Here is a 25,501-nt window from a genome sequence, read left to right as displayed (position 1 = left end):
ACTGAGAGAAAGCATTTGCCTTTCTTGCCCCGTCTTAGATCTCCAGTGGCCGCTGCAGGTTTTCTAGGTTGACCCTACTGTGTTTCTCTCTGTAGGGTGTTGATGTCCTCCAAGTATTCGGAGGGTGTCACCGGACGGGTGGAATTCAATGAAGATGGGGACAGGAAGTTTGCCAATTACAGCATCATGAACCTGCAGAACCGGAAACTGGTCCAAGTTGGGATTTACAATGGCAGCCATGTATGTACAGGTCTGGACTGGGTGGATGGGAGGGATGCGTATACAGGAATGTGTGTCTGTGGCCTGATATCTCTCCCCTTCCTCTGGGAACATTCACAGGTCTTGACCAATGACCGGAAGATCATCTGGCCTGGGGGGGAAACTGAGAAACCTCAAGGCTATCAGATGTCGACCAAATTGAAGGTAACAGCAAATGGCAGCAGGAGGCGGCAGCAATTCTCAGCTTTCTGCATGCAGGGCTGTTACTTCATCTGCCTTCCACTTCTGCTGGTGCCTCTGCACCTACCAGCAGCGTGTGCAGCCTAGGGCACATGCCATCTCAGAGGGGATATAGAAGAATAACTTTAAAAAAGGTACTGGAGAGTGTTCAAAGGTAGGGAACAGCTTCCATCTGGAGGCAAATTAGGGTGTCTCTAATTAGTTCCCAAATTAGGGACAAAAATAGGGTGTCATCCTTTGGTTTGGAAAAAGAGATAAAGGGGAATGGAAAGGGGATATGAGATAGGAGAACAAAGAAGGGATGGAGGGTAAGGGTGTTCACCATTCCACATGGCTTGGGAGCCAGAGGGAATCTGGCACATGTTTACAGTGAATACAAGGATGGGCTCCTTTGGCCAACACATAGTTCAGTTCTGGAGCTTGTTGATGCTGATAGTGCAGAGACCAGAAGGAAACAGGGTTAAACAGACTAGTGGAGGGCAGGTGGGATGGTGGCTGCAATGTTGGGCTCAGGAAGTCACTGAACAGCTAGCTGATGGCTAGAAGCTGGAGATTACACTGGGAGAAAATCCCTCCATTACACTGGGAGAAAGTCCCTCCACTCTTACACTGTTTCTCATGCCCTTCTCCTAAGGGTTCATCAGCAGCCACTTTAAAGACTGGATACTGGGACAGCTAGTCTTACCAGTATGATGGCTCGTATGTCTTTCTGTCCCCCTGAGGTGAATCACATGTTCCTGCTGGCTGTGAGCCCTTGTTCCTGCAGAGGTGGTACAGAGGCATTAGGATGCTGCTTTACCGAGAGGGGCCAGGGCATGGCTGAAAGAACTGTGTTAGCTTGAAATAGTGTGACATGGTGGCTAGAGCACAGGCCAAGGTTGTAATTCTGGCTTTGCTGTCACTCTTTGGCCTGCCTGTAAGGGAAAGGGCTGTGAAAGGCTTTGAGGCCAGAAGTGGAAGTGTCACATGAAGGAAGATGCAAATATGGCTGTTTGTCTCGGGTGCAGGGCAAGCAAATGGCTTCCCACGCCACAGCCATGCTGGGCTAAGGCCTGCTGCTGGGCTAAGCAATCTCGTGCTGAGGTGGCAGCTGATGAGGGCCCTGCTTGCACAGAGAGAGATCCTGGAGAGTTTTCCTTGGTTCACTGAGACCAACCACATGCATCATCCTAGCTCCCCAGGGAGGAGATAGCTCTGGAGGGGGATGGGGACAAGTGGGTGTTTGTGCTTCCCCCACAGATCGTGACGATCCATCAAGAGCCCTTTGTGTACGTGAAGCCCACACAAGCAGATGGCACATGCAGAGAGGAATTCACCATCAATGGAGACCCTGTGAAAAAGGTCTTTTGTACTGGGCCCAACGAGACCATCCCAGGTAACTGGATCTAACTAGATGGAGTGACGAGGGCCGCGGCTCCAGCAGTGCGCCTGGTTGGCGAAGAGCCCCACCCTGGGGAGGGGTCCCTGGGTGGTCTCAGCTGCATGGGAGCCTCCCAGGCTCAGTGATGAGGAGGAAGGGTGGCAGCATGTCCAGTCCCTAGTGCCACCTGTCAGCTCAGCCCTGCAGTGATGCTCTGCAGCAACTGGGCAGGGGAAATCAGGTGTGCCAGGGTTTTTCCTTCTGTTTCTTCCTTGGGGGCTCCATGGCTGTTTTAGGGGATTGCACATTGTGTTTCCACATCTTGACACACTCTGATTCCTTTTGCCCTATTCTCAAACAGAAGCACTAAACAAGAACCCAAGGGCACATTATCAGTAGCAATACCCTGTTTAAAATCATTTTGTTATTCAAAGCATGTTTCGGGCTTTGCAGTGAGCATAGTGGGGTGTGTGAGTTGCTTAGCAATGCCAGGATTGCACAAATCCACTTAAAGTGGATCCTTTCTGGCCTGTCATGCTTTCCTGTGCATGAGTCCCTTCAGTCCGAGTTGTGTCCTGGGCTGTGTTTAGCCACACACATCCATTTTAGCATTCCTCCAACCCAGCCCTGCATGCCCCAAGCTCCCTCCATCCTCCCTAGTGTGGGCAGGTGGCACGAGCTGTCAGTCCACCTCATTGCGTCATGCCAAATGGATGAATCCCCCTTTGCCTCTAGTTTGCCTTTCTCCCACAATGATGCTTCCCTTGCACACTTGGGTGATGGAGGCAATGGGACAGGGTGACGAAGGTAGATGACACTGCCTGAATAACATGATTACATCTCTGAAACCAGAACCAGGCAGGTGGCTGCTTTCACTGGGGACAGCTGTGTAGCCAGCAGTCCCTAGCAAAGAGCTGTCTCCACTTGTCAGCACTTGACGTGCTGCTTTCTCCCACCCGCAGGCCGCCCCACTGTGGCACTGTGCTGCTACGGCTTCTGCATCGACCTACTCATCCGGCTGGCAGGGGTCATGAATTTCACCTATGAGGTTCACCTGGTGGCTGATGGTAAATTTGGTACCCAAGAGCGGGTGAGTTTGGGCAGCTTGGAATGTCTCTTTGCCTGTATCATGTGTTGAAACATCCTTGGGCTGTTCTCCGGAGCGGTGGGGGGAGGCAGGGAGTGTGGTGGTGAGCCTTAGCCCCCATCCCTGCATATACCACATGCATGAGGGGTCCTGGCTGGCAAGGGATGGGTGTCAGGGGAGGCAGGCTCATCCTGTGCTGGCTTTCTGGCAGGTTAACAACAGCAACAAGAAGGAGTGGAACGGGATGATGGGGGAGCTACTGAGCGGCCAGGCAGATATGATTGTGGCTCCTCTCACCATCAACAACGAGCGGGCACAGTACATTGAGTTCTCCAAGCCCTTCAAGTACCAGGGCCTCACTATCCTTGTGAAGAAGGTATGGGCTGGGCCAGGGTGTTCCATAGGACTGGGGAGGCCTTGCGTGCTCCCTGGCTCCCAGCTGTGTGTCCTGTGTTTTCCCTCCTGTGGCATTGCCTGCACCCTGCCCAGATCACTCACCCACTGCCGCCTACCCCCTCCAGCACCGTAGCAAAGCCCAGCCTTTGGTGCAGGATGTCAGTCTTGAGGTTACTCTCCCTTCTGTGATGCACTTCCCCAGCAGTGGTACAAGCAGAGAGCAACAAGCTTGGTAGCTTTGTGCAAACACGATCTCCTCATTCTCAATGAGAGGCAGGCCAATGCTGCAGGGTGGGGAAGGGCTGACATCTCCAGGTACCCACAAGGCTCCTCTCCACCTTGCGTGTTGTACCACAGTGTACCTCTCCCCCTCTGCGGTGTGGAGGCAAACCCTATGCAAACATGCTCTCAGGATGCTTCCCAAAAGAGACATAGCTCAGGTCTCCAACTCCTCCTTGCTCAGAAAGGCAAGAGGTTTTTATATCCCGCTTCTATCTTCCCACTGTCTACTCTGGGTGTGAGAAGGATGGGCTCTATATGGCCCCCATACATACAGTGTATGTACAGGTGGGGCCACATATATGGCCTCTTACCCTGGACTTTATGGTGAGGCAGTGGAGGTGTGTGTCTGCTGTCTGTACAGTCTCTCAGAGATCATGTCCTCTTTGCAGCTGTGTTTGCCAGTCTGGTTTTAATGCTGGTGTGTGAGCCTGATGGGTGCCAGCACTGTTTACTTCTCTCCTATGTGCTAGGAAATCCCCCGCAGCACCCTGGACTCGTTCATGCAGCCATTCCAGAGCACTCTTTGGCTGCTCGTGGGGCTCTCTGTGCATGTGGTGGCCGTGATGTTATACCTCTTGGATCGCTTCAGGTGAGTGTACTTTGGGTCAGTGAGGGGCTGAAGGGGACAGGGAGGTTCTCCTCCCCCCGGGAGCAGTACCCTGCAGTGTCCTGTTCAGACACAGCCCTGCAGCCCTTAGGGGGGCTCTCATGGGAGCTAGACCTTGCCTTATCCACACCATCAGCTCTGTGCAGCCATGCCGAAGTTCTGGGCCTCTCTGGGTGCTGCTAAGCTGAGAGATCAGGCAGCATTTGGCACTTAGATATGTGGAAACATGTCTGTCAGACCAGATGCCATGCTGATGGCCTAACCACTCTCACAAGGGGTCCATGGGCCACTGGGCTCTGAGATTATTCCCCTTATTTGGCCCTGAGGCAGCTCTACCAAGGGGCAGGGAACCTGTATTCCCCCACCAGCCCTGTGTCCAGAGGCTCTCATAGATAATCTACAGCGAGCCTCTCATGTTTCAGTGGGAGAGGTTTGAGCTGGCCAGGATGAGATGCCATTTGTGGCCTGGAGACAAGCATGATAGGATTGGCAAGGCGATCAGGATTGCAGATCAGCAGAGGGGAGATGCCTGGCAGTGGTACATGAGGGCTGTAGAGCCAGCCCAGCAGGCAGGGAGCAAAGAGCTGTTTGGGGTACAACCACAGTCTGGAGATGAGTGCAGTGGGGCTGCTTCAGGATGCTTAAGGCAGAGAGGAGAGTCCTGGGGACCAGGATAAGGGATGTCAGAACTCTGGGTCATGTTTCCTAGCCCATTTGGCCGGTTCAAAGTGAACAGCGAGGAAGAGGAGGAAGATGCCCTGACTCTCTCATCTGCCATGTGGTTCTCCTGGGGAGTTCTGCTGAACTCCGGCATTGGAGAAGGTGAGTTGCTGTACAGAGTGGGGCTGCTCTAGCCTGCAGCCCATGACCCAGGGCTGGGAGGGGCACTGGACTAGGGACGGGAGTCTATGCCCTCCTTGAGCAGGTCTGCTTTGTGGCAGGGCTAATGCTACTGCAGTGGGACATGGGGCAAAAAGGGACCAAACCAGGGATGGCCAAGTCAGCCTTGCAAGGGGAGCCTAGAGGTGTAAATACTCACTCCAGGTTGCCCAAAGGGCTTGCAGCAGCCCTGGAAGGTCTCTCTCACCCCGGTTCCCCAGCTCAGTCCCCAGCTTCTTGCTGGGCCAAACCTCAGGTCCAGATCTCTCCCAGGGTGGGGTGAGCTCTGTCATTGTGTCAGAGTGCCAGGGAGCCTGGGAGGACTGTTCAGTGAATTGATAAAAGCCTTCCCCTCCCTGGAGTGGGCTGGCAGGGATTCAGTGATGGTGGGAGGCAGCACATCTGAGACCATTCCACCACCCTTTGCCGTCAGGGATGGGAAATGGGTTCTTCTTGGGCTGCTTCTCTCGCCTGTGGGTTACACATCTGGATCCAGTGTGATGGGCACCTGCACAGCTGGTGAGAGGCATCAAGTCCTGGAAAGAGCTGGGTTTTTCTTGTCTGACTGCAAAAGGAATTGGGTGATGCTGGCATCTGCACACGGCCTGGGCACAGCACAGCAGTTGGAACATGTAGGGCAGAGTCATGCTCTGGCTGCTGGGTTTGGGCAATGCGGGAGTTCCTTGCATAGAGGACAGCAGAGCAGACGGGGGCATGTCTGCAGCCGCTATCAGACTTGGATGGGGTGGATGGTGGCTTTGGTGACCAAGTCAAAGTCCTTGTCGTGCTGGTCTGAGCTATCCTCTTTCCCTTCCAGGTGCTCCCCGGAGTTTCTCTGCCCGTATTCTTGGCATGGTGTGGGCTGGCTTCGCTATGATCATTGTGGCTTCATATACTGCCAACCTGGCTGCCTTCCTGGTGTTAGACCGACCTGAGGAGAGAATTACGGGCATTAATGACCCCAGGGTAATGACCACATGCTCCCTCTCCCCTTCCCTGGTTGTCACTGGGCAGAGATGTGGGAGATGCATCCAGTGGGCATCTCCTGGTTCCTGTAGTATCCAGAGCACTGCTTTAAACGGGCTAGTCCCAATAATCCCAAAGCAACCCTGATGCTTTCTCTTGGGTTTCCTCTCCAGAGACATCTCACACAGTCCCGATTCCACCCCACATGTCTTCCAAGTGCCCACAGGGATCCAGGGCAAAGCTCCCAGCCCTGCAGAAATGGGCCAGCGCTCCCATCCCATGTGCAGCTATTGCTTCTACCTCAAAAAGGAGCAGGAGCTGCAACTGAGGAGGGGAGTCAGGCTATGGGAGGCACGCAGGCTGATGGAATGGCAGAGCCCGGACAGCACCATGGGACCACAGAGGGGGAGCGGGGTGCGGGGGAGCATCAAAGCTGTGTGCGTGTGCCAGGGATCAAGCCCTGAGTAGTTGTGCCTGGGTCTGTCACTGGCTGGTCTGAGCCCCTGTGCTGAGTGAAAACAGACACACAGGCAGAGGGAGAGAGGAATCAACAGAGAAAAACCTTGTCCAGAAATAGTCTGTATCCAGCCAAGCTCCCTGCCAGTTCCTGGAGAGCCTGCAATAACCAACGAGGAAACGATTCATTATAGATGAGTTATAACTAATGAAATGGTCCCTGCGGTGCAGTCAATACTCTCAGCAGATGTCAGCATGCCTCAGACCCGTTTTCCACTCTCGCAAGGACACAGGCACAGCCTAGCAGCCCAGACCTGCAGGAGAGCAGGTCCCACAACATTGCCAGCCCCACAGTATCCAGCAGCCTACTGCATACTCTGCCCACCGCATTATCAGTCCCATGGCATCCACTGCCCTCCTGCATCCTCAGCCCCATGGCAGCACTGTCCCATGGCACCCCCTTCCTCACAATAGCCAAGAAGCCAAAGCATCCTCTGTCCCAGAGTGTCCTCAGCCCCATGGCATCCACTGCCCCACAGCAACTTCCGCTCCACTGAGATCAAGACCTTCTCTGACAAACGGGTCCCTGAAGGGATGGATGGTTAGGAAACATAGCTTTGGGATGAGTCAGTTTGGTTGATGGAGGACAGAAGAAATGGTAGCTTAGCTGCCCCCGAGGGGCTCCCTGAGGCAGCCTGCAGCCATAGTTGGGGTCTGCCTGGCTGCTCTGCCATGTCTCCACACAGTGAGGTACCACAGCTGATGGCAGGCCCTGCCCTTACCTTTCAGCTGCGCAACCCCTCTGATAAGTTCATCTATGCCACGGTGAAGCAGAGCTCGGTGGACATCTACTTCCGACGGCAGGTGGAGCTGAGCACCATGTATCGGCACATGGAGAAGCACAACTATGAGAGTGCTGCTGAAGCCATCCAGGCCGTGAGGGACAAGTGAGTGGGACCAACACCTTGCCTGGCCCTGCAGGTGTGGGAGCAGGGGGGGCTCTGGGGGTCTGCAGCCTGGGGGGGAAAGCAGGACCCACACCAGCCAGGGAAAGATGCAGCTGAAGCATGGCTGGATGGGGTCTGCCCATCCTTTGCTGGAAGGGACATGTCCACTTGGTGTGAAAGGAACAGGGATGCGGGTGTTTGCATCTGTGGGTGGGCTGTGCAGGTGCCCAGTACTGGGTTGAGACATGGAAGGGGCATCTGATCTCAGGACCACAGCAAAAGCTGAGGAAAGACCTATCAGGGCTAGCTGGGTTTCCAGGCATGGCACTGAAGGGGGATTTGAGGCAGGCTTGACAGTGTCACAGGAGCTGGAGCATAGAGAGCACAGTGGTTGCAAGAGGAAAGGCATGCTCAGAGCCCTGGCCCTGGCAATGACCTCCATTTCTGGCCTCTGCAATTGCCTCTGTGTGGGAATGAAGGGCTTCAAACCCCCTTTCACCCCCTTCTACTCCTTCTGCAAAATTGTGCCTACTCTTTGGGCAGGAGCTGCAGCACAGATCACATTGGGAGAAGAGGGCTACTAATAACCAAACTCAGTGGTTAAATTAGGGATGGGAGCATCCTCACTGCTCTCACAGAGGCTGCAGGCAAACTGGGCTGCCCAACCTGACCTGTCTGTCCTCTTTTGGCATCCAGCAAGCTCCATGCCTTCATCTGGGACTCAGCAGTGCTCGAATTTGAAGCTTCCCAGAAGTGTGACCTGGTGACAACGGGGGAGCTTTTCTTCCGCTCCGGCTTTGGGATCGGGATGCGCAAAGACAGTCCATGGAAGCAGAACGTCTCCCTGGCCATCCTCAAGTCCGTACATGGCTCTCAGCATGAGGCCTGCTCCCTAAATGCTGCATGCGTTAGCACGCAAGTAGGCTTGTGCCAGGCACTGCCATCCCATCCTCCAAATCCTCTGCAGGGACTGGGGCTCCCTGACTCTTGGAGGTTTGAAGGGGATGTGCCTGACTGACCGAGATAGACGGACACCCTAAGCCTCAGCGCTGTCTCTGGCTTGCAAGGGTCTGGGAGCTGGTGAGAGGGCCAGAGCAGGGTAGCCATGCTCTGGGGCCAGAGGCAGGGAGCAGGAGCCCTGCGTGGCCACAGGAGTGCAGGCAAGGCTGGTGGAGAGAAACCCTGGAAGCATCCAGTAAGAGATCCTTGTGAGCAAGGTGCAGGCTGCAGCAGCAGGCAGAGGTGATGTGATTTCCCTGATTCTCCTTGTGGGTTCAGCTTGGCCAGTAGCATTGTGCTGCCTTGGCTTTCAGGAGCTATTCTTTCAACTCTGGGTGTTCTTGATAGGCAGAGAATTCCTCCTGAGTCCAGCTAAGGCTCTCGTATCAGTATGGACCTGCAGAAATGAGTTCCACAAGTTAGAGAGACATCATGGACAAAAGGGATTTCTTGTGTGTGTTTGGAAATTACACACTCATTGCAGACAGGGAAAGGACATGGAGTAAAATGTGGTCATGGAGCAAAAGCCAGCCAGGAACTAGGAAGTGGAGAGGAACATGCAAGATTAATTTTACTGAAAGGCAGAAAGCCAACATCCAAGAAGCACCAGGGTCCTGCCCACAATGCAGAGTTGAAATGTCTGAAGGAGTCAGTGGGCATAATGCAGGAAACCCAGGCAGGATCCAGGTTAACCTAGGCAGCCATGGGACCCCACTGGCTGGCCATGCCAAGGGGGTGGGTGGCAGCAAAGTGAGAAACCTGGAGTGGCACTGGGAGGGAGCCCTTCGCTTCCTTCTGGGAGAGGACAGGGAGGCCCAGGGCTACAGGCTGCCAAGAAAGACAGTGAGTCATGGAGATGTACAAGGAACATGAGAGTGAAAAGCTCAGGGGGACCCATGGTGGGATGTGTGGGACATGTGCCCTGTGCCTATCTCCATTCCCACTAGCTGTTCAGGCAGAAACAGGAACTGTCACGGTACCATTCATTTCCTCATAAGCTGGTGTGACTGGTCAGGTGAGCTGTGCTCCATGCTGTGCCGATTTCTTTCCATGACACACCAGGGAGTGCAGAGGCTTCGCTCCCCCCCCCCCCCCCCTTATCTCTGGGTAAGAGGGACCCTGGAGTCCTGTCACACTATCAAAACCTGCTAGAGAGGGGGGACGGGCTGTGGAGGAGCCTCTGTGAAGCCAGAGAGAGGGACTAGGGGTATTCACCAGCGATAGGAGCTAAATAGGGAAGGAGATAATAGACCATGCACACCATTGAAGACCTGATGAAAGCAGCTTGAAGCATCTCTCCCTCATGCTTCTTCCTATCACAAGTGTACGTAAAACAAAGAGAAGAAATGCAATCAGAGCAAATAACCCCCCATGTTTCACACCCTGCCCATGTCAAATTAGCCCAGGTGATTCAGAAAGGGATGGGCATTTCTATGGCTAACAGGGCATGTAGTTGGGGACACCCAGGATGTGGGGAGTGCCTGCCCTCTCTGTATGCAGCAGGGGACTGACAGCCTTCCCTGTTCCTGCAGGAATTTTCCTGCTGCTCCACACTCAGACCTCTGTCTAGGGTCCACAGACGGAAGTTGGCAATAAGGTGGATTTTAATTTCATGGGTCTCCCAGCCCCAAAATACCTTGCCCAAACCTGTTGTTCCCCATCAGCTGCATCATTCCACTTGGAAATTCAGCTTACAAATGGCTCTTTTTGGTAATAGGTGGCCAGTTCTCCAGCTCTCAGAACGTGGGGCAGTAGCACCAGGCAGCTGCAGACACCTATTTGCACCCACTGCACTGTGAACACAGCTCATGGCCACACTGGCTGTGCACAGACAGCGTGAAAATGTGTGAAAGACATGCTGAAATGCCCACCGCAGACAGACTACACACACACACGCTCTCTACATAGATGCTATACATGCACATGTGTGTGCACACACATATGCACTTATGTGTGCACACACATCAGTCATTCACATGTTTGCAGGCTGCAAACAAATTCGGAGTCCTAGTACACAGGGCATGAATGCACAAAGGGCATGAAAGCCAGCCCCTGTGCCCCAGTCACCTGTGTATGGTCTCCAGTGACTACTCTGTCCTGTCTCCTTGTGCTTTCAGGTCCCACGAGAACGGCTTCATGGAGGATTTGGACAAGACTTGGGTGAGGTATCAGGAGTGTGATTCCCGTAGCAATGCCCCAGCAACACTCACCTTTGAAAATATGGCAGGTTTGTTCTGCAAACCTCTTTCTTCCTCTTCGCTGGGTAGCCTGCTTTTGCTCAAGACATTCTCCTCTCCCGAGCTCTTCTCTCAGGCCAAAGCTCTGCTTCTTCTGGGTTTGTGCTTTCCTAGTGCAGCAAGGCTTTTGTGTTGGGCTCCAATTCCACCTTGTCTGAAATGACTCCAAGAAGCCTCCCAGACCTTCCCTGGGGTGGCTTTCTCATCCATGGGTATGGCCTGCTTTGAACATTGTTCCCCTCCCTCTGCTCTGGCCAAACTGCAGCTGTCATGGTGAAGTCAGAGCTGTCGCCAAAGGCAGAGAGAAGGGAGCAGCACCTCCTGGGAAAGAAAAAGTGGCTGAGGAGGTGAGCAAGGAACATGCTACAGGAAGGAGTGGGTGGCAAGGAGCAGCCACCCAGCCTTGAGAATACTGTCCCAGGATCCTCTGGGACAGGGAGCAGAGGGCAGAAAGACGACAATTTATTCAGTGGGTTTTTTTTTTTTTTCTTGACCCCTATTTGTAAAGACTGTGAGTTCTCCAGATGGGCTTTAGCTTTGCAGCAGCTCACTGCTGGCAGCCCTTTGCCCAACCCACATGTGAATGTAGGATTAGACTTGTCCTGTGGCACCCACTCCTCATTGGCAACTCAGGGCCAGGACAGAAGTGCCAACAGAGGGAGCAGTTTGCTCCACCTCCCCAGGACATTCAGTGCTCCCCACCTCCCCATCCCATGGTTCCCAACACATCACCCCTGTGGATTCCCAGATGGCTGAGGACAGCACAGCCAGCTCTGTGCACTGGTGCCCTTCCTGATGGGCTAAACAGGAGCACCGGAGTTTGGTTTCTGGTGCAAACAACCCAGCAGTCTGAGGAGATGGGGTCTGTCCTCATGCTGGCTACTGTACCCAGCACCCCAGAGCTCTGTGCCTGCTCCCGAGCATCGCTGCAGCACTGCTGGTGCTGGTGGTTGTGCATGACCAGGAGGAGCTTGCAAAGACACCCGGCATACCATCACCTTGCTGCCCATCACCCAGGCAGCTGCAACGCCTGCACTGCTGTGCTGGGTTACCCTCCCCGGCCTCTCCTGGACTGTGGGGGGATGGCGGGGGGCTGGGGGACCCTGGGTTGGAAGATGCTCCTCTTGCTCAGTGTGATACAGAGGAAATGAAGTGTCATGGTGCAGTTTCCATTGCCCTCTGTAACTTTCCTGCTTATTTCAGGTGTGTTTATGCTGGTGGCTGGAGGTATTGTTGCCGGGATATTTTTAATATTCATAGAAATAGCTTACAAAAGGCATAAGGACGCGCGGAGGAAGCAGATGCAGCTGGCGTTTGCAGCCGTTAATGTGTGGAGGAAAAACCTGCAGGTAGGACAAACCGTTTTTAGAGCAAATCTCCAACAGGTGCGTTTTCCATTCCTTCATCAAATCAGTGAATGCAGAGCTGTGGATTAGCATGGGGCCCTCTGTCCCCCACCCCGCACTCCAGTAACTCTGGCCAGGTGTTACTGAGCTACTAGCGAGCTGTAGGTGCCCTGCCTTGTCCCTGGGAGTGCTTTTGGCCAATGCCATCTCTCCTGGGAGGTGAGTTGTGTGCAGCTCTGTCTGGGACAGACACCTGGCCCAAATGCCCAGATTTGTCCTCAGCTGTGCTCATGAGGGGGACCTGGCACCTTGCTCTGCTGGGGGTAGTGTGCTGGAGCCACGTCTTTTTCCAGCTGAGCAAGCAGTGCCAGCGCCACTCCTTTGCAGATGCTCTGCACGGAGGTACTACTGTGGCTGCACTTGCTACAAGAGGATGGGAGGGTTAATCTGCTGTCACTGAGCATCCCTTCCCCTGCGGCTTTTGTGCTGCTTAGGTGGAGAAATGCTCAAGTGATGGTTTCCAAAATGAGCCAAAGCCTCCCCCTCCCTCCCTGCTCCTCAGGGGTGCAGTAGCTGTCTTCATACCCAGGACAGATTCCCAAAAGAGGTGGTGTGTGCTCTTGTCATTTGGAGACAAGGACGTCTCCCAGGATGGGAGCCAGCAATGCCAGTGCTTGTCAGCACCGAGACTCTGAGGGGTGGTTCCCTGGGACCATTGCTCTCCCCAGCATTTCCCATCCCTAAAATGCCTCCTTGTCACACAGGCAAGGGAAGCCCAGGAGGGTTGGTGTTGCCTGGCAGTGACACTGAACCATGGTAACATATTTGAGCCAGGCCCAGCCACCAGCCTCACTCTCCCCTTACCCCATTTCTCTTGGGATGAACCCTGGTTGCACCCTGTATCCCAGTTTAGGGCACCAGGAAGCTCTCTCTGAATCGTCAGGGCTGCTTTTCTTCCTTGGGGAAGCAAAGCAGCATTCAGAGAGCAACAGATCCTTTAGGTGACTTCACAGAATGAGTGAACGAAAGAGAGAGAACAATGATTGGGAACCCCAAAGTGATGTCACCTGAATGAGCGAAATGAAATGGCCCTGTGGGAGCAGCACTGGCTGGGGAGTACAGAAAGGCTGCTCAGGTGGAAGTGACCTTCCTGAGAGCAGTGAGGGGAAGCACAAGGCCAGGCTGCTATATCCTGAGAGCTTGCTGGGTTCAGTTCACTAATACAGTATTGGAAAAAAAAACATTTTTTTTATTTTTTTCCTTTGCTTCCAAAAAGCAGCAGCACGGACGGGATTAAGGCTGCTGGGACAGAGCACACTAGTCACACTGCCATTTTTCACTTGCCAACCTTCTAGAAAATACTGCACTGGGTCATTGGGCAGAGTCTGTGGGACTGTGAGCAAAGCATGCTGCCCTGTGGGGATAAACAGCCTCATGGTAAAGAGCCGTTTGACAATGTAAGACTTTTCCACAGGAGGAAACGTCAGAGCACTAGTATCTGGTACATTGCTAGAAGGTAGGCAAGTGGAAAGATTTATTTGTTAAAACAAACAAACAAAAATAATGGTTTTTGGGATCACAGTTTTGCCATGGCTATTTCCTGAGATGCCATGGAAGAAAAAGACATTTCATTCCATTCATCTTGCTTTCCTTTCCGTTTGTGCATGTCCGCAAAAGAGAGAACTGAGAAGGAGGAGCAAATGTATCCCCGAGCATGCTCTACGCACCAGCGGGATACATTTTGGTTACCCCCGTGCGGTAGCAGAGCCAGACCTGGTCACTCCGTCCCCCGTCGGAAAGGTCACACTCATTGGCACGAAAGCAATTGGGGAGGAATCGTTCTCAGCGCCCGCCGCAGAGTGCGGCCGGTCCCCTCGGCTCGCTGCCCCTGCACCATGGCGGCTGGTGCTCCCAGCCTGCGCTAACCAGGTCCGACTCGCTAACACCAATGGCTACATTTTTCAGTTCTGTTTCTCTTTGAGTTCATTCCAACCCCCGATGACATCATAGCACTAATGCTTTGCTTCCTCCCTTTCTTTTCCTTTTTTTACTTTTCTTTTTCTTCCAGTTTCCTTTTTTTTTTAACCCTTTTACTTTGGAAAAAAAAAAGTTCGGCTTTGCACAAACGCATCATTTAAATTTTTGAATACATTTTTTACAGAATATTCATACAATGACTTCTCTTTCAATGCAGTCCTCTCTCTCTCTTGTGGCACTAGGATTCAGCCTCAGAAAAGGCCCTGAGCAATTTTTTTAGTGGTAGGTGCAGCATCTCACCTCCTGGTCTAGCTAGCCTAGTGGTGGAAGTGAGGGGCAGGGCGCTCATCGGCGCATTCCCAGGTGCTCCCGAGGAAGCGAGGTCAGCTGTGCAGGCCTGAAGCAGACACTGAGGAGACCAGGGCTATTCCCCAGAGGGGTTTCCAGTGCTCCAGATGCGAGGCTGGCCCCATAGCTGTGGCCGTGTGGCGGCCATGCTGTAATTGTGGGTCACAGAGGCCCTTGGAGGACTGGGAGTGACAGAACATCTCCAATAGCTTTCTCACCTAAATGAAGGACATGACATGGGGCAGTATTCAAATAGATTTAGAGTTTCCAACAACACACTAGAGATCTAATCACTTATACATATTCATTTTAGGATAGAAAAAGTGGTAGAGCAGAACCTGACCCTAAAAAGAAAGCCACTTTTAGGTCCATCACCTCCACCCTGGCCTCCAGCTTCAAGAGACGTAGGTCCTCCAAGGATACGGTAAGAGGAAGAAGAACAATTCTGCCCTCTCTCTTTCTCTCTCTTTCTCTCTTCTGCCATCCCATTGACTGCCACACACCCATCCCGAAGCTGCCAGTGTACATGCATAGCTCATGTTCGTCACCAGTCAGTCAGTGAGTCAGTGAGTCAGTCATCCCGTGTACCTGAAAGGATGCTGGGATCCTGGAGGGCAGGCAGGAGGTGGTTTGGAGTCCTGTGATGAGTTGGGAGATGCAACCGAGTTTTTGTTTTGTTTTGTTTTGTTTTGTTTTTGCCTGGATGATTTCTGATGTTCCTCTCTGTGCTTTGCTCACCTTACCGGTGCTGACCTTTTGAATCCAATGACATATTTTTTTCTGTTCCTGAGTGTTCCTGTAACTGTTTGTCATTGTATGCCTAAAATGATCACCCCAATTTAATTTGGGCACTGTGTCACCTCACTGAGAGCCATGCGTGTCACATTCTCTACATGTGATTTTTGTTTGTGATTATTAGCATTCGGGACATAGTCCTCAGCACACAAGTGACAGCTGTCTCTGGTTATCGTCAGCAGTATTTCAGCTCTAGAAGAGAGACACAAATGCTTAAAAGAGGAGGTTTTAAAGACCCAACCTGGCTCAAACTGTGCACTTTCCAGCCTGGAGTAAAACTGCTCTCATGTAACCAGAGAAAATTTACAAATTGTTACCTTTAAAGCCAGCTGTTTCCAAATAAGCGAACGTGTCTGCTCTTGCTAGAGCTTGAGACACACTTCAGCGTCAGGTTGGGCTGTCGGTCTGTCAGACTAAGCCAGTGTCCCTCTGCATGTTGCCGTCTGTTGTATGACACTCTGCACTGTGGCTACTCTGTTGTCTCGTGTGGAAGTGGGAGGTGCGTTTTGCTGCCAGACCTCCTGGTTAACGGGCTGCCAAAATCGCCTCCCTGGGCGACTGGTGGGTTTCTGCCCAGGGCTGCTCAGAGCAGGCTCCCCGCCAGGCTACGAGAGGCGTGATGCATGGAGGGGCCGGGGGGACGGAGGCGGCGCTGGCGCGAGGAGATGTGGCCCCCAGCGGCAGGGTGGCTCATCCCTGTCTGCAGGCACGGGGGCACCTCGGGGAGCAGCATGCGATGCTCCAGGGGCTCTCTGGGCCATGGCTCTGTAGGTGAAATGGAGGTGGCTCTGTTTTAGACCAATGCAGGCTCAATCCCAAGAGGCTCCCGGGAGCACCCCTGGGACACCGGCCTGGGGGCCAAGGCCAGCTGAGCTCTCAGCTGGGCTGGTCTGCCACGAGCTCACACAAAGTGCTCATCTCATCTGTCCCCTCAGGGCCAGCAGACACGATAGGGTGGCCCCATGCTCTTGCCAGCCATGACCCATAGCCAGTGGGGAAGACGGGCATCCCTGTTATCACCTGTGCTGTACCCATGCTGCACCTTGTGCTGGGCGTGTTCCCACACCTTAGGTCTCACCTCTCCCCACCGCCACAGGGCCCAAAACCCAGAGCAGCTCTGCAGGAAGATTGCAGGTTGTGTCTTGATAGCCTGAGCCCTGACTGGGAGAGAGGATAAAGAGGGATGGGGTGGGTGGTGCAATGAGGAGAAGTTGGGAAGTGAAAAGAGAGAGGAGGAAGAAGAACAGGCAGGATGAAGAGAAAAAGGGAATAAAACAACAGAGAGCTGGTGGGGGGCCCTCAGCGCAACTAGGGTAGACCCTGCATTTTGTGGTGGTGTGTTTGATTTACTCCAAGATTTAGAAAACCGATGGATCCAGTCTTGGGAGAGCAGGAGCATCATGGCAAAGTGGGGGAGACCAGTACCCGCTGCGGGCACAGGATCCAGTGCCAGGACTGGGGGAGAAGGGGCTGGTAGAGTCCCTGCCCTCAGTATGGGAGTGCCCTTTCCAAGATGCTGGGAGCTGGGGGTACGGACACTGCATGCACCCCTGTTAACAGGGACACACCTGCCCAGTCTGCCCCAGGAACCACTGCCTGGGGCAGCTGGCATGCGGCACCCTCACTTCCTCCTTCACTGCAGCCTCACAGCAATATGAAGCATCCTGAGCCAGACCCCTCTCTGTGGTGTGGCTGTTCATGTCCCCACACCACCCCAGAGCGCTCTCTGCCCCAGGGTAGGAGCATCCCCTGTGCCCTGAGCAGTCCAGGTCCAAAGGCCCTCTGCTCCAAAGGCTCCACAGGCAAGAGGCAGAGAGCACTCACCATTTGTGGGGCAGTGGGCCACAGGAAAGCCAGCACAACCAGCCTGGCTTGTGCTTTGGGCTGTGGCCATGCTCTTCTTGGCACACTGTCTGCAGGCAAGCCATGGAGGGAGATAGCCCCACTCCTTCCAGAGGATGGCCCTCGCTTTGGTGGCAGCTGCTTCTCTGGCACAGCCCCTCTATGGGTAATGGTGCCCTGTTCCTTGGGTGCCTGTCGCAGACATCTGCTGGCTGTAGGGAAACATGGTCGGGGCCCCAGCACATGCATCCCCTAAAGGAATCAGGCTAGTTGGGCCAAGAACAGGCTAGTAGGGTCAAGATCAGGCTGGAGCCTTGTGGTAGAGTGAGCTTTGTTGTGACCTTGGGCTGGCCTGCTGATTGCTCTGTGGGATGAGCGATCAGTGGGAAGGTGTTGTCCCCATCTGATGTCACAGCCTGTCATTTGGTGCCCTCAGCTTCGATGCAGCAGCCCTGGCTCAGAGACCTCAATGCCCTCCTGCTGTGGAAGGCCCCATGAGTACGTAGCATGCTGGGACACGTTGCCTGGGGTCCTTGTAAAGACAAGAAAGCAGTGAGGCGCTCTGTTTTATGATGCTTGGCAGAGCCATAGGCCCAAGCCAGGTCTCAGATGGGCAAGGCTTGAGAGCCCATGGGGCTGGAAGGCCAGACTGACCCCAGCTCCATGGGCTCTCCTGTCTAGCAAGCGAAAGATGCAAACCTGGTGGCCTTGCTTCTTTCCTTTTCATTGTATGGAGTTTTAAAAATGGATTCTACTCTGCAGCCCTGCAGAATGGTCCCTCAGGAGTGCCAGAGAGACAGGCTGGCACCATGGAGCCAAGACAGCCCTGGGAAGCTACCATCCCACTCTGAACGTCCTAGCGCCCACCATCACCCGAGCTGCACAGCCTCTCCGCGGCACATCATCCCCACCGCCCCAGGAGGAGATGCATGTGTTCCCCATAGGCAGCTCCTGCAACTCGAATAGCACTCGCAGAGCTGATGTACTGCCATCCATCGCAACCACCCACGATACTGCAACCCCACAGAAGCCATGTGAGATGCATAAACCACACAGACACCTTCTGAGCCGGCACATTTTGTACAGACACGTAACGAGACGCACAGATCCCTTAGCCCCACTGCAGATGTTGTCAGCCCCCTGAGAGTTAAATTGCCAGCCCGTGGGTCCCCAAACACAGCATGACACATGTTCCACATCACCACCAAGCAAAGGCCCAGTGCTGTGAGGCAATGATCACTCTGTAATTGTTGGGATATTGCCAAAGCTGGTCAAAAAATCAAGGGGGGTTGATGGAAAAGATCACCTTTACAATGAAAAATCAGCCATCTTAAAACCAAATACTTTTTGGCTGAAAAAAAAATCTAGTTTTTGGCCCCAAACAGCTAAAAATAGGCCAAAGACAACTAATTTTTTTAAAAGGAAAGTTGGCATTTTCTACAACAAGATTGCATTTAGCTGGAATCATAATTTTTAATTGAAAAAAACCACAATTTTTTTCCAGAAAACTTTCCACCAGCCAGGGACTACCATATAAGCCCAGATTAGGTTGAAGTCATTTTTAAAGACATATTAAGTTCTTGTCTATATTTTCTTCCTGGTGTCATTTAAAGTTTTTGGTGCCTTCACTTCACTTCCATATCTTGACATGTTTGAGTCTCTTCTATGGTTAATATTGATTAATTTCTTGGTTTTATAATGTTTGGTTTGGGGATAATTGCACCATCCCTGTAACATAATTTACCCTGAATTACTGATATGTGCTTTTACTATTAGTTCTACTTTAACATAGTTTTGATATGACAACTTTCTTGTTTTTTTTCTTTTTTTTTAATATTAAAAATTGCATGCATGAACTCTACACAAAAAGTAAATGAGAATGTTACCCTGTGATAACTCTGTGATTGGACGAGATATGCTTTCAAATCAAAAGTCAAGTTCTTGTATTTTAATTTTTTCTGGCCAATTTCCCCAGTACGTTTGGTTGTTTTAGAGTCCCCCTTTGAGCTGTGCAGAGAGGCCAGAATGCCCCAGCCTGTCCTGCTAGTTCTCCAGCTTCCCACTGCAGCAGCCGCACATACACATTCATTGAGGCATGTGTACACACACAGACACACACACACAGACACACAGACACACACACACACACACACACACAAACACACAATCTTCTACCTGTTGCGTCAGGACAGTAGTGCAGGGTTTTTAACAAAGGATCTTTTTTTTTGCCCATTATCTTTTGTATCTTAAGTTCTTCCTTCAGCAAAGGTTGAAATCTTCTCCACCAGCGAATCACCCAACCTCTCCCTTTTCTAAACCATCTCTTCTCCTCTGTGGGAGCAAGGAGCAGCTGAGACTTTTGCAAAGAGGGGGCAGCTGCACCCATTTTGCGAGAGGGTCATTTTTGGTGGACCTACAAAATGTCACAAAAAGCAGCCCAGGGCAACAGAGCAATTTGGGGTTCACCCCAGCCATTTTCTGTGCCAACAGGCAATGGTGAAGGTGTTACCGTTTCAAACAGCAAAGCCACAAAGGCAACAACAAGAAATTTCTTAGAGGCTCCATTTTAATATTAATTTCTTTTCTAAATGAATGGGTGGATGAGCTGATCCCATGAGATATTCCCTCAGTGTCAGCAATTGGCAACATGCCCTTGGCATGCGTACCAGAGGGACAGGACCACACTGGCTCTGGCCCCCACCCAGCAGCCCCCACTGAGGTGCCATGGTCCTTGTGAGGCACAAAGCACTCTGGGCAGAGCAGAGAAACCCTGAGGAGCCCACACAGTGCTCTGGGGGACACCAGATTTCCCTGAGCCAGGAGCTAGGGTGTACAGCCATGCAGGGTAGCCACAGTGCCAGAGCCACCAGCAGCACTATGGGGGCCACAGTTGCCACCAGACAATGTAAGACATGAGTAAAGCCCTGTCAGCAAAGAGCCCCTCCAGGGACACAGCAAAATGGCAACCCTCCTAGGTAGCATGATGCAAGGTCAAAAAAATGTCACCAGAGAGGGTCTGCGCAGCAGCATAAAAGAGGCCCTCTCAGGACCTGGCATCATTTTAGGTCCCCTGGAAAGCAGTGCATGATGCTCCATGCCACCTGGTCTTGGAGCAGGGCTGGGCAGGCCCAGCTCAATGCTTAAGATTCAGGAGAGTGCAACTGGAAAAGGAAGGAAATATGGAAGGAAGAAAGGAGGAAAGAAGAAAATAGTTGCCCAGCTTTAAATCCCTGGCTGGGGAGGGAAAACTTCTTTTCTTGCCAGTTGAAGGGGGTTTCTGCTCTCCCTACTTTACTTGCTGGTGGGACTGTGGTTGGCGAGGTCTCTTCAAAGCAGTGTTTGCCAAGGCTCCCTCTGTAAGGAGAGCAGAAACAAAAATCCAGGCCACATCTCTATACAGACTTAGGATGAATTTTCACATTACCAAGTGAATTTCCAGTTTACTGCAAATAAACCACACTGCACGTCTCCTCACCTGCATGAAGGGAAAGTCAAAGTGGAGTCATTCAAGCAAGGAGGTGAAAGGCCCTGGCCTCAAAGCAGAGCTAGATCTGGACCCAGTCAGATGCTGAAACCCAGTCTGACCCTCCAAAAACAAGTTCAACTGGAGGCTGGGCTGATGAGTCACAGACTGTCTTGTAGCTCTCCCAGAGCATAGACAGGCTCACTCAGCAGGCGACACGGCTGCCACTTTCTACAGAAGCTGTGCCGTGCTCCTGTGCATCCTCCTCCCTGTCCAGGTGTAGGGCGCTTGGAGAGTGTCTGCAACGACCTCTGCACAAGCTTGGATTGCATTGGGAAGGGGACCTCAGCCAGCAGCAGGTTTTGGACTGTTGCATCACCCCTGAGTGATATCCTGTAGGGACACACGGGATGTAAATAGACATAGGAGCAAGTGCCAGAACTGCCTAACATTTTTTTTCTTCTTGTCTGTGTATTTGTGTGTTGCAGCAATATCATCCCACCGACATCACTGGCCAGCTCAACCTCTCCGACCCCTCAGTCAGCACTGTGGTGTGACGTTCTTCCTGGGGGCCATCAGTCCTAGCCCAACACAGTAGGAAGGCACAGCCAGGACTGCCTTTCCAAGGGACACTGATGGGTTCTTCTGGGTGATATGGGAGGAAAGCATCCTTCATCTGTACACAGTGACTTCATTGTATATCTCCCTCCCTTCCTAGACCTGCTGACATATTCATGCCCCAGAATGCACCACAGAACCAGGACACAGTTTGGATTTCACTGTATAGAGATAATTGCTTCCAACCTGTGCTGTTGTTAATCAGTATTGCCATTGACTGGCTACATGCAAGAACGGACTTTGAAAGGCACATAGTGCCTGCTCTCACATGTTAGCACAGAAGAGATGGTGCTAGACTGCTAACAAGTGTTTCACTTTGCAGGCTTTGTGCTTCTCAGCACAGGCACAGACCGCTGGACCTGCACTCCACATTTCGCACCACCCTTGGGGACCCCCATGTGATGTGTTCATGGCCCCGAGCGGCTGGAGCAGTCCACATGGTGTGATAGGCCAGGCATATGTTCCTGTTGTGCCGAGTGATCCACTGTGTCTGCAACAGGGACTGGAAGATGTGTGTTCTGTTCATTGCCAGCAGAAAAACTCCTGTTCCTCCCTTCTATCAGCCTGTGCACAAAGCCCATGGCTATGATTCGTCTCCTGTGTGGGGTCTGTTTGACCCAGGAGTGTTTCCAGTCCTGCAGCCCTCATTGGCTCCCCCCATGGCCATGCGCCTGTGCTAAAAAATGGTACTTTGGAGCTCCTAATGTGTTGTCAGCCAAGGTCCTGGCTCCCCACATCTGCTGCTCACAGGACATCCCCACAGCCTGGCCATGCCCAGCACATAGCTCGCACACCATGGCTCTCCTGGCCAGGAACATTTCCATGGAGAATGGCTCTGGATGGTTGCATTGACTTTAAGCAAAGCTCCATAGCTGCCAGCACCAGCAATGTAAGGAGAGATACTGCTGCCTGGACTTCGCTGGGTGCTTGCTGAGTGCCATGGCATCCTCATGGAGGTCACCCAACCTGTCTTTGGTGTTTGGACACCACAATAGGTGCTTGTAGCACACTGGGCCTTCCCTGCCACACTCACCAGTGGTGCAAGCTTGATGGCAACCTGTGTGGCAGCCCTGCTGCCCCAGCTCAGCTGGCTGCATCTGCCTGAACCCAGAGGCATGATAAACCAGATCCTGGCTCAGGAGAAGGGAACCAGATGAGGCTGGCTGAAGCCATTCTTCCTCACACCTTCCTTCCCCCAGGCATATGTGCTCTGGCACCCCCACCAGACAACAGCCCATGTATCAGCATCCCTTAGCACCCTCCCATGCAGGAGCTGTGAGTGGGTGCAGGGACACCAGCACCCTGGAAGCATCTGGCACCGACCAGGCTGGTGATGAGCAGCTGCAGCATGTGCACAGGCCACACCGAATCCTGCCTCCTGTGAGGGTGGAAAGCCCACCTGTAATGCCGTACCAAGCCCCAGCAGCAAGAACTGCCTGCCTTCCCCTCACCTCAGCCAAGCAGATGGGGCTTCTGCTAAGGATCAGCATTCTTTGCAGGCAGGATTTTCAGACTGCATCTGAGGTCTGTGAGCATCGTCCCACTGACTGCTGTGGCTCCATCAAATTCATTTTGCTCCAGCTGAGAAATTGGGCCCATTCTACTTTATATGTTGATGTAACATTAATATCAAATTTTTGCAAGAGCTCAGTAAAGTCTAGACTGAATCACGAAGTGGTTTATTTGAGTGCCGTGTGCCTGCTCCTGTCTCTACCTTCTGGCAAAACTGGCAGGGAGCTCTGCACTGAATCAGTGCCTCCCCAGCACTGCTGCAGGGTTTGCAAACAGTAAAAGGTGGAGGGACAGGGAAGGGACAGAGAAACTAGTAGCCGGAAAGGCTAGGATCTAGAAGGGGGACCAGGAAGAATGGGGTATTGCCATTCTGGGATGCTAATGGAAAAGCCAGTGTGTGGGAACAGGGCTGGCAGCAGGGAGCCAGCGCCAGTCTGAAATCACTAGAATACCAGCACCTCTCAAAATGGTGATTTTCCAGGCTTCTGGCAGTGCTGCTAGGCAGCCAGCTGCCTGCTGCCAGCTGCCAAGGCAGTAATCCTGCAAACATCCCCATTGTTTGCTACCTTCCTCTGCATTAACATAATGTCCTTCCAGTTGCATGCCCACACAGGAGCCCCGTCGTGGCTCCTGCTCACAGGCTGCTCATTGCCTCATGGTGAAACCTCCCGGACACATCCGCCTTGAATCCCTGAACTGCTGCAAAACCTGCTGCTGCTGCTGCTGCTGCCAGCTGTCCTGCCACCTCAGAGACAGCACAGGGCACTGCCAGCAGGGCCAGCGTGTGGGAACAAAGAACCGACCATGCGGATAAAGGTGCCTGGGAAAATCTCCTTACGCCAGCCCATCTGTAGGGGAAGATCCCAAGGGATTACCAAAATGATGAGGCAAGGGCCTCCTCTGAGGTAAACTGAAGGCTGACACTGTAATTAACAGCATGCCCCAGATGTTCAGAAACATCCAGCCAACCCTACCAGGGGCTCTCTCTCATATTCAGGTGGGTAAAAGAGAGGTTCAGGGCCCGGGCCATAGAAGCAGAGCCCTGGCCCACAGGCACGAGACCAAAGTCCCACTTTCCCAAGTTATACCAGGGACCTGAATAACACAGAACTCCTCAAACAAACACCAGCACCCACAAAACCCAGTTCCAGCTGCCACATGCCCCACGGAGGCAGAGCAGGGAAGATGCAGAGCAACAAGGCCCACATGCCATATATCAGGTGCACAAAACAATTTTGTTCAGCATGCCACCTGAGACCCATCACGTCATACAACCAAACAGACTTGTGATGTCACTGGGGCGTCCCTGTGACTCCCTTTACATCACTCCTGTGAGGCAGCCGCAGAGGCGGGGCCCGCTCACTTTGCCCCGCGCTGGCGGCCAGGCGGCACGCAAGGCGCCCAGGGCCCGTCAGGGCTGTGGCTTCTAGGCCAGGGCTTTGCTTAGCAGCCAGCAGCAGCTCTGCCTGGCTGACGAGGTGGCTGCAGAACCCGCAGGGCTGACGTCCTGCGGCCAGGGGGGCGCAGCGGGTGCCAGGGCGTTGCAGAGCCCCGAAGGCTCACGCGGTGCTCCTGGCTCTGCAGGGACAGGCTTTTGCTAGTAACCTGAGCCACTCCGAGTGCGGCAGGTAGTGTGGGGGGTGCGTGGGGTGCTGGGGTGGCTTTGAGCTGCCAGCTCTTCTCCTGCCAGGGCTGCGGGGCAGGCAGCAGGGGCTCGTGCAAAGCGCGGGGCAAAGCGTGGCTCCCTGCCTTGGCAAGCGGAGCGGGAAACAGGGCCTTGCCCTTGTGCCCTGCCGGCCACGCACCACCAGACTGTCCCCAGCCACCAAAGAGCTCTCCAAAGCCCTGCCAGAGCTCTCCTCTTCCACGGCTCGTCCCTCTCTGCTCCGGCAGCAGCAGAGACAAAACATTCCCACCCTGCCCCTTGGCCCCACGCCTCCCTTCCCCTCGCTGGCCACGGCCACTCTTTGCCCAGGAGCCCCACTTGCCCAGGGGAAGCCCACCTGCAGGAAGCCCAGCACCGCAGGTGTGCAGGGGGGCCTTTTGCCCGGCCACCTTGCCAACAGGGCTCCGGGGGGGGTGGTTTTCTCAGCCCTCAAGGAGAAGCCTGGGCCTCTCTGGAGCTCTCGAGGTCGGCAGCTTTGCTGCCGCTTCGTTCTCAGCTTGCGTGGCTGCTCATGAGCTTTGTCCCCTCCCTTTCTTTGGTAGGACTCAACGTTGGCAGCGGAGGATGTTCCAGAGCACAGCGGCTTTTCCCCGGGAGCCAGCATGAGCCAGGTGCCCGGGACAATGCCGCTGGATGCCTCTGGAGAGCAGACGTGCCCCATCTGCCTGGGCACAGTGGAAAACCTTGCCTACCTTGCCATTTGCCTGCACGAGTTCTGTTTCGGCTGCATCCGGGAGTGGTCTGCCACCAAAGCGGAGTGCCCACTCTGCAGGCGGCCTTTTGAGGCCATCCTCCACCGGATGCAAGGGGACGCTGCCGTGCAGGAGTACCGCGTCGGAGGCTCCGGGCAGGGCTCTTGGGCACGCCAGCCCCGAGGGAGAGTTCCTGCCTGGCTTTTGGCAAGGAGGCGGCAGCAGCGGCAGCGGTCTTCCGCTCGCCGGCACAGCAGCTCCTCCGTGCCCCTTTATGACCGTGGCCCCTCGGGGGCGCGCGAGAGGGTGCGAAGCAGGTCCCTGAGGCGGGACCGTGGTGGCCAGCGTCAGCCTCAGCCCCCAAGGGGCAACGCCTCCTTCCTCCAGAGGGTCAGGGCCGAGGAGCGGGGCTCGGGCGACCACCGACGACGACAGGCGAGCTCCTAGCTCCGAGTCGGGGACGCCAGGCCTTCTCGGGGAGGACCGAGCGGTGACACCAGAGAGGAGGCCAGGAGAGCTGCGATCGCTCCTGGCAAAGGCAGCGAGCGGGCAGACGATGGCAGCGGA

At 53.7% G+C, this 25,501-nt stretch overlaps 1 protein-coding gene across 12 annotated transcripts in view; it reads left to right on the top strand.

The window, feature by feature from the left end:
* Positions 1 to 22,731, top strand: part of GRIN1 (glutamate ionotropic receptor NMDA type subunit 1) — a 41,363-nt gene extending 18,632 nt beyond the window's left edge. For 2 of the 12 annotated variants that reach the window (XM_064523571.1, XM_064523570.1), the window contains 15 exons: positions 96 to 240; positions 340 to 423; positions 1,699 to 1,834; positions 2,782 to 2,909; positions 3,118 to 3,282; positions 4,055 to 4,173; positions 4,901 to 5,013; positions 5,888 to 6,036; positions 7,282 to 7,439; positions 8,136 to 8,297; positions 10,556 to 10,665; positions 11,879 to 12,024; positions 13,699 to 13,950; positions 14,660 to 14,770; positions 17,746 to 18,920. In XM_064523571.1, coding sequence (XP_064379641.1) covers positions 96 to 240; positions 340 to 423; positions 1,699 to 1,834; positions 2,782 to 2,909; positions 3,118 to 3,282; positions 4,055 to 4,173; positions 4,901 to 5,013; positions 5,888 to 6,036; positions 7,282 to 7,439; positions 8,136 to 8,297; positions 10,556 to 10,665; positions 11,879 to 12,024; positions 13,699 to 13,950; positions 14,660 to 14,770; positions 17,746 to 17,949 — 2,182 coding nt within the window. In that variant the 3' untranslated portion in view covers positions 17,950 to 18,920. Of the gene's footprint in view, positions 1 to 95; positions 241 to 339; positions 424 to 1,698; positions 1,835 to 2,781; positions 2,910 to 3,117; positions 3,283 to 4,054; positions 4,174 to 4,900; positions 5,014 to 5,887; positions 6,037 to 7,281; positions 7,440 to 8,135; positions 8,298 to 10,555; positions 10,666 to 11,878; positions 12,025 to 13,495; positions 13,538 to 13,698; positions 13,951 to 14,659; positions 14,771 to 17,745; positions 18,921 to 20,934 lie in introns of those variants that run through there. The other 10 variants (XM_064523576.1, XM_064523575.1, XM_064523574.1 and 7 more) reach the window with 7 other exon arrangements.
* Positions 22,732 to 25,501: the final 2,770 nt, after the last annotated feature.

Source organism: Dromaius novaehollandiae, chromosome 20, assembly GCF_036370855.1.
Source record: "Dromaius novaehollandiae isolate bDroNov1 chromosome 20, bDroNov1.hap1, whole genome shotgun sequence".
NCBI classification, from domain to species: domain Eukaryota; kingdom Metazoa; phylum Chordata; class Aves; order Casuariiformes; family Dromaiidae; genus Dromaius; species Dromaius novaehollandiae.
This window is presented reverse-complemented; position numbering and strand designations above follow the sequence as displayed.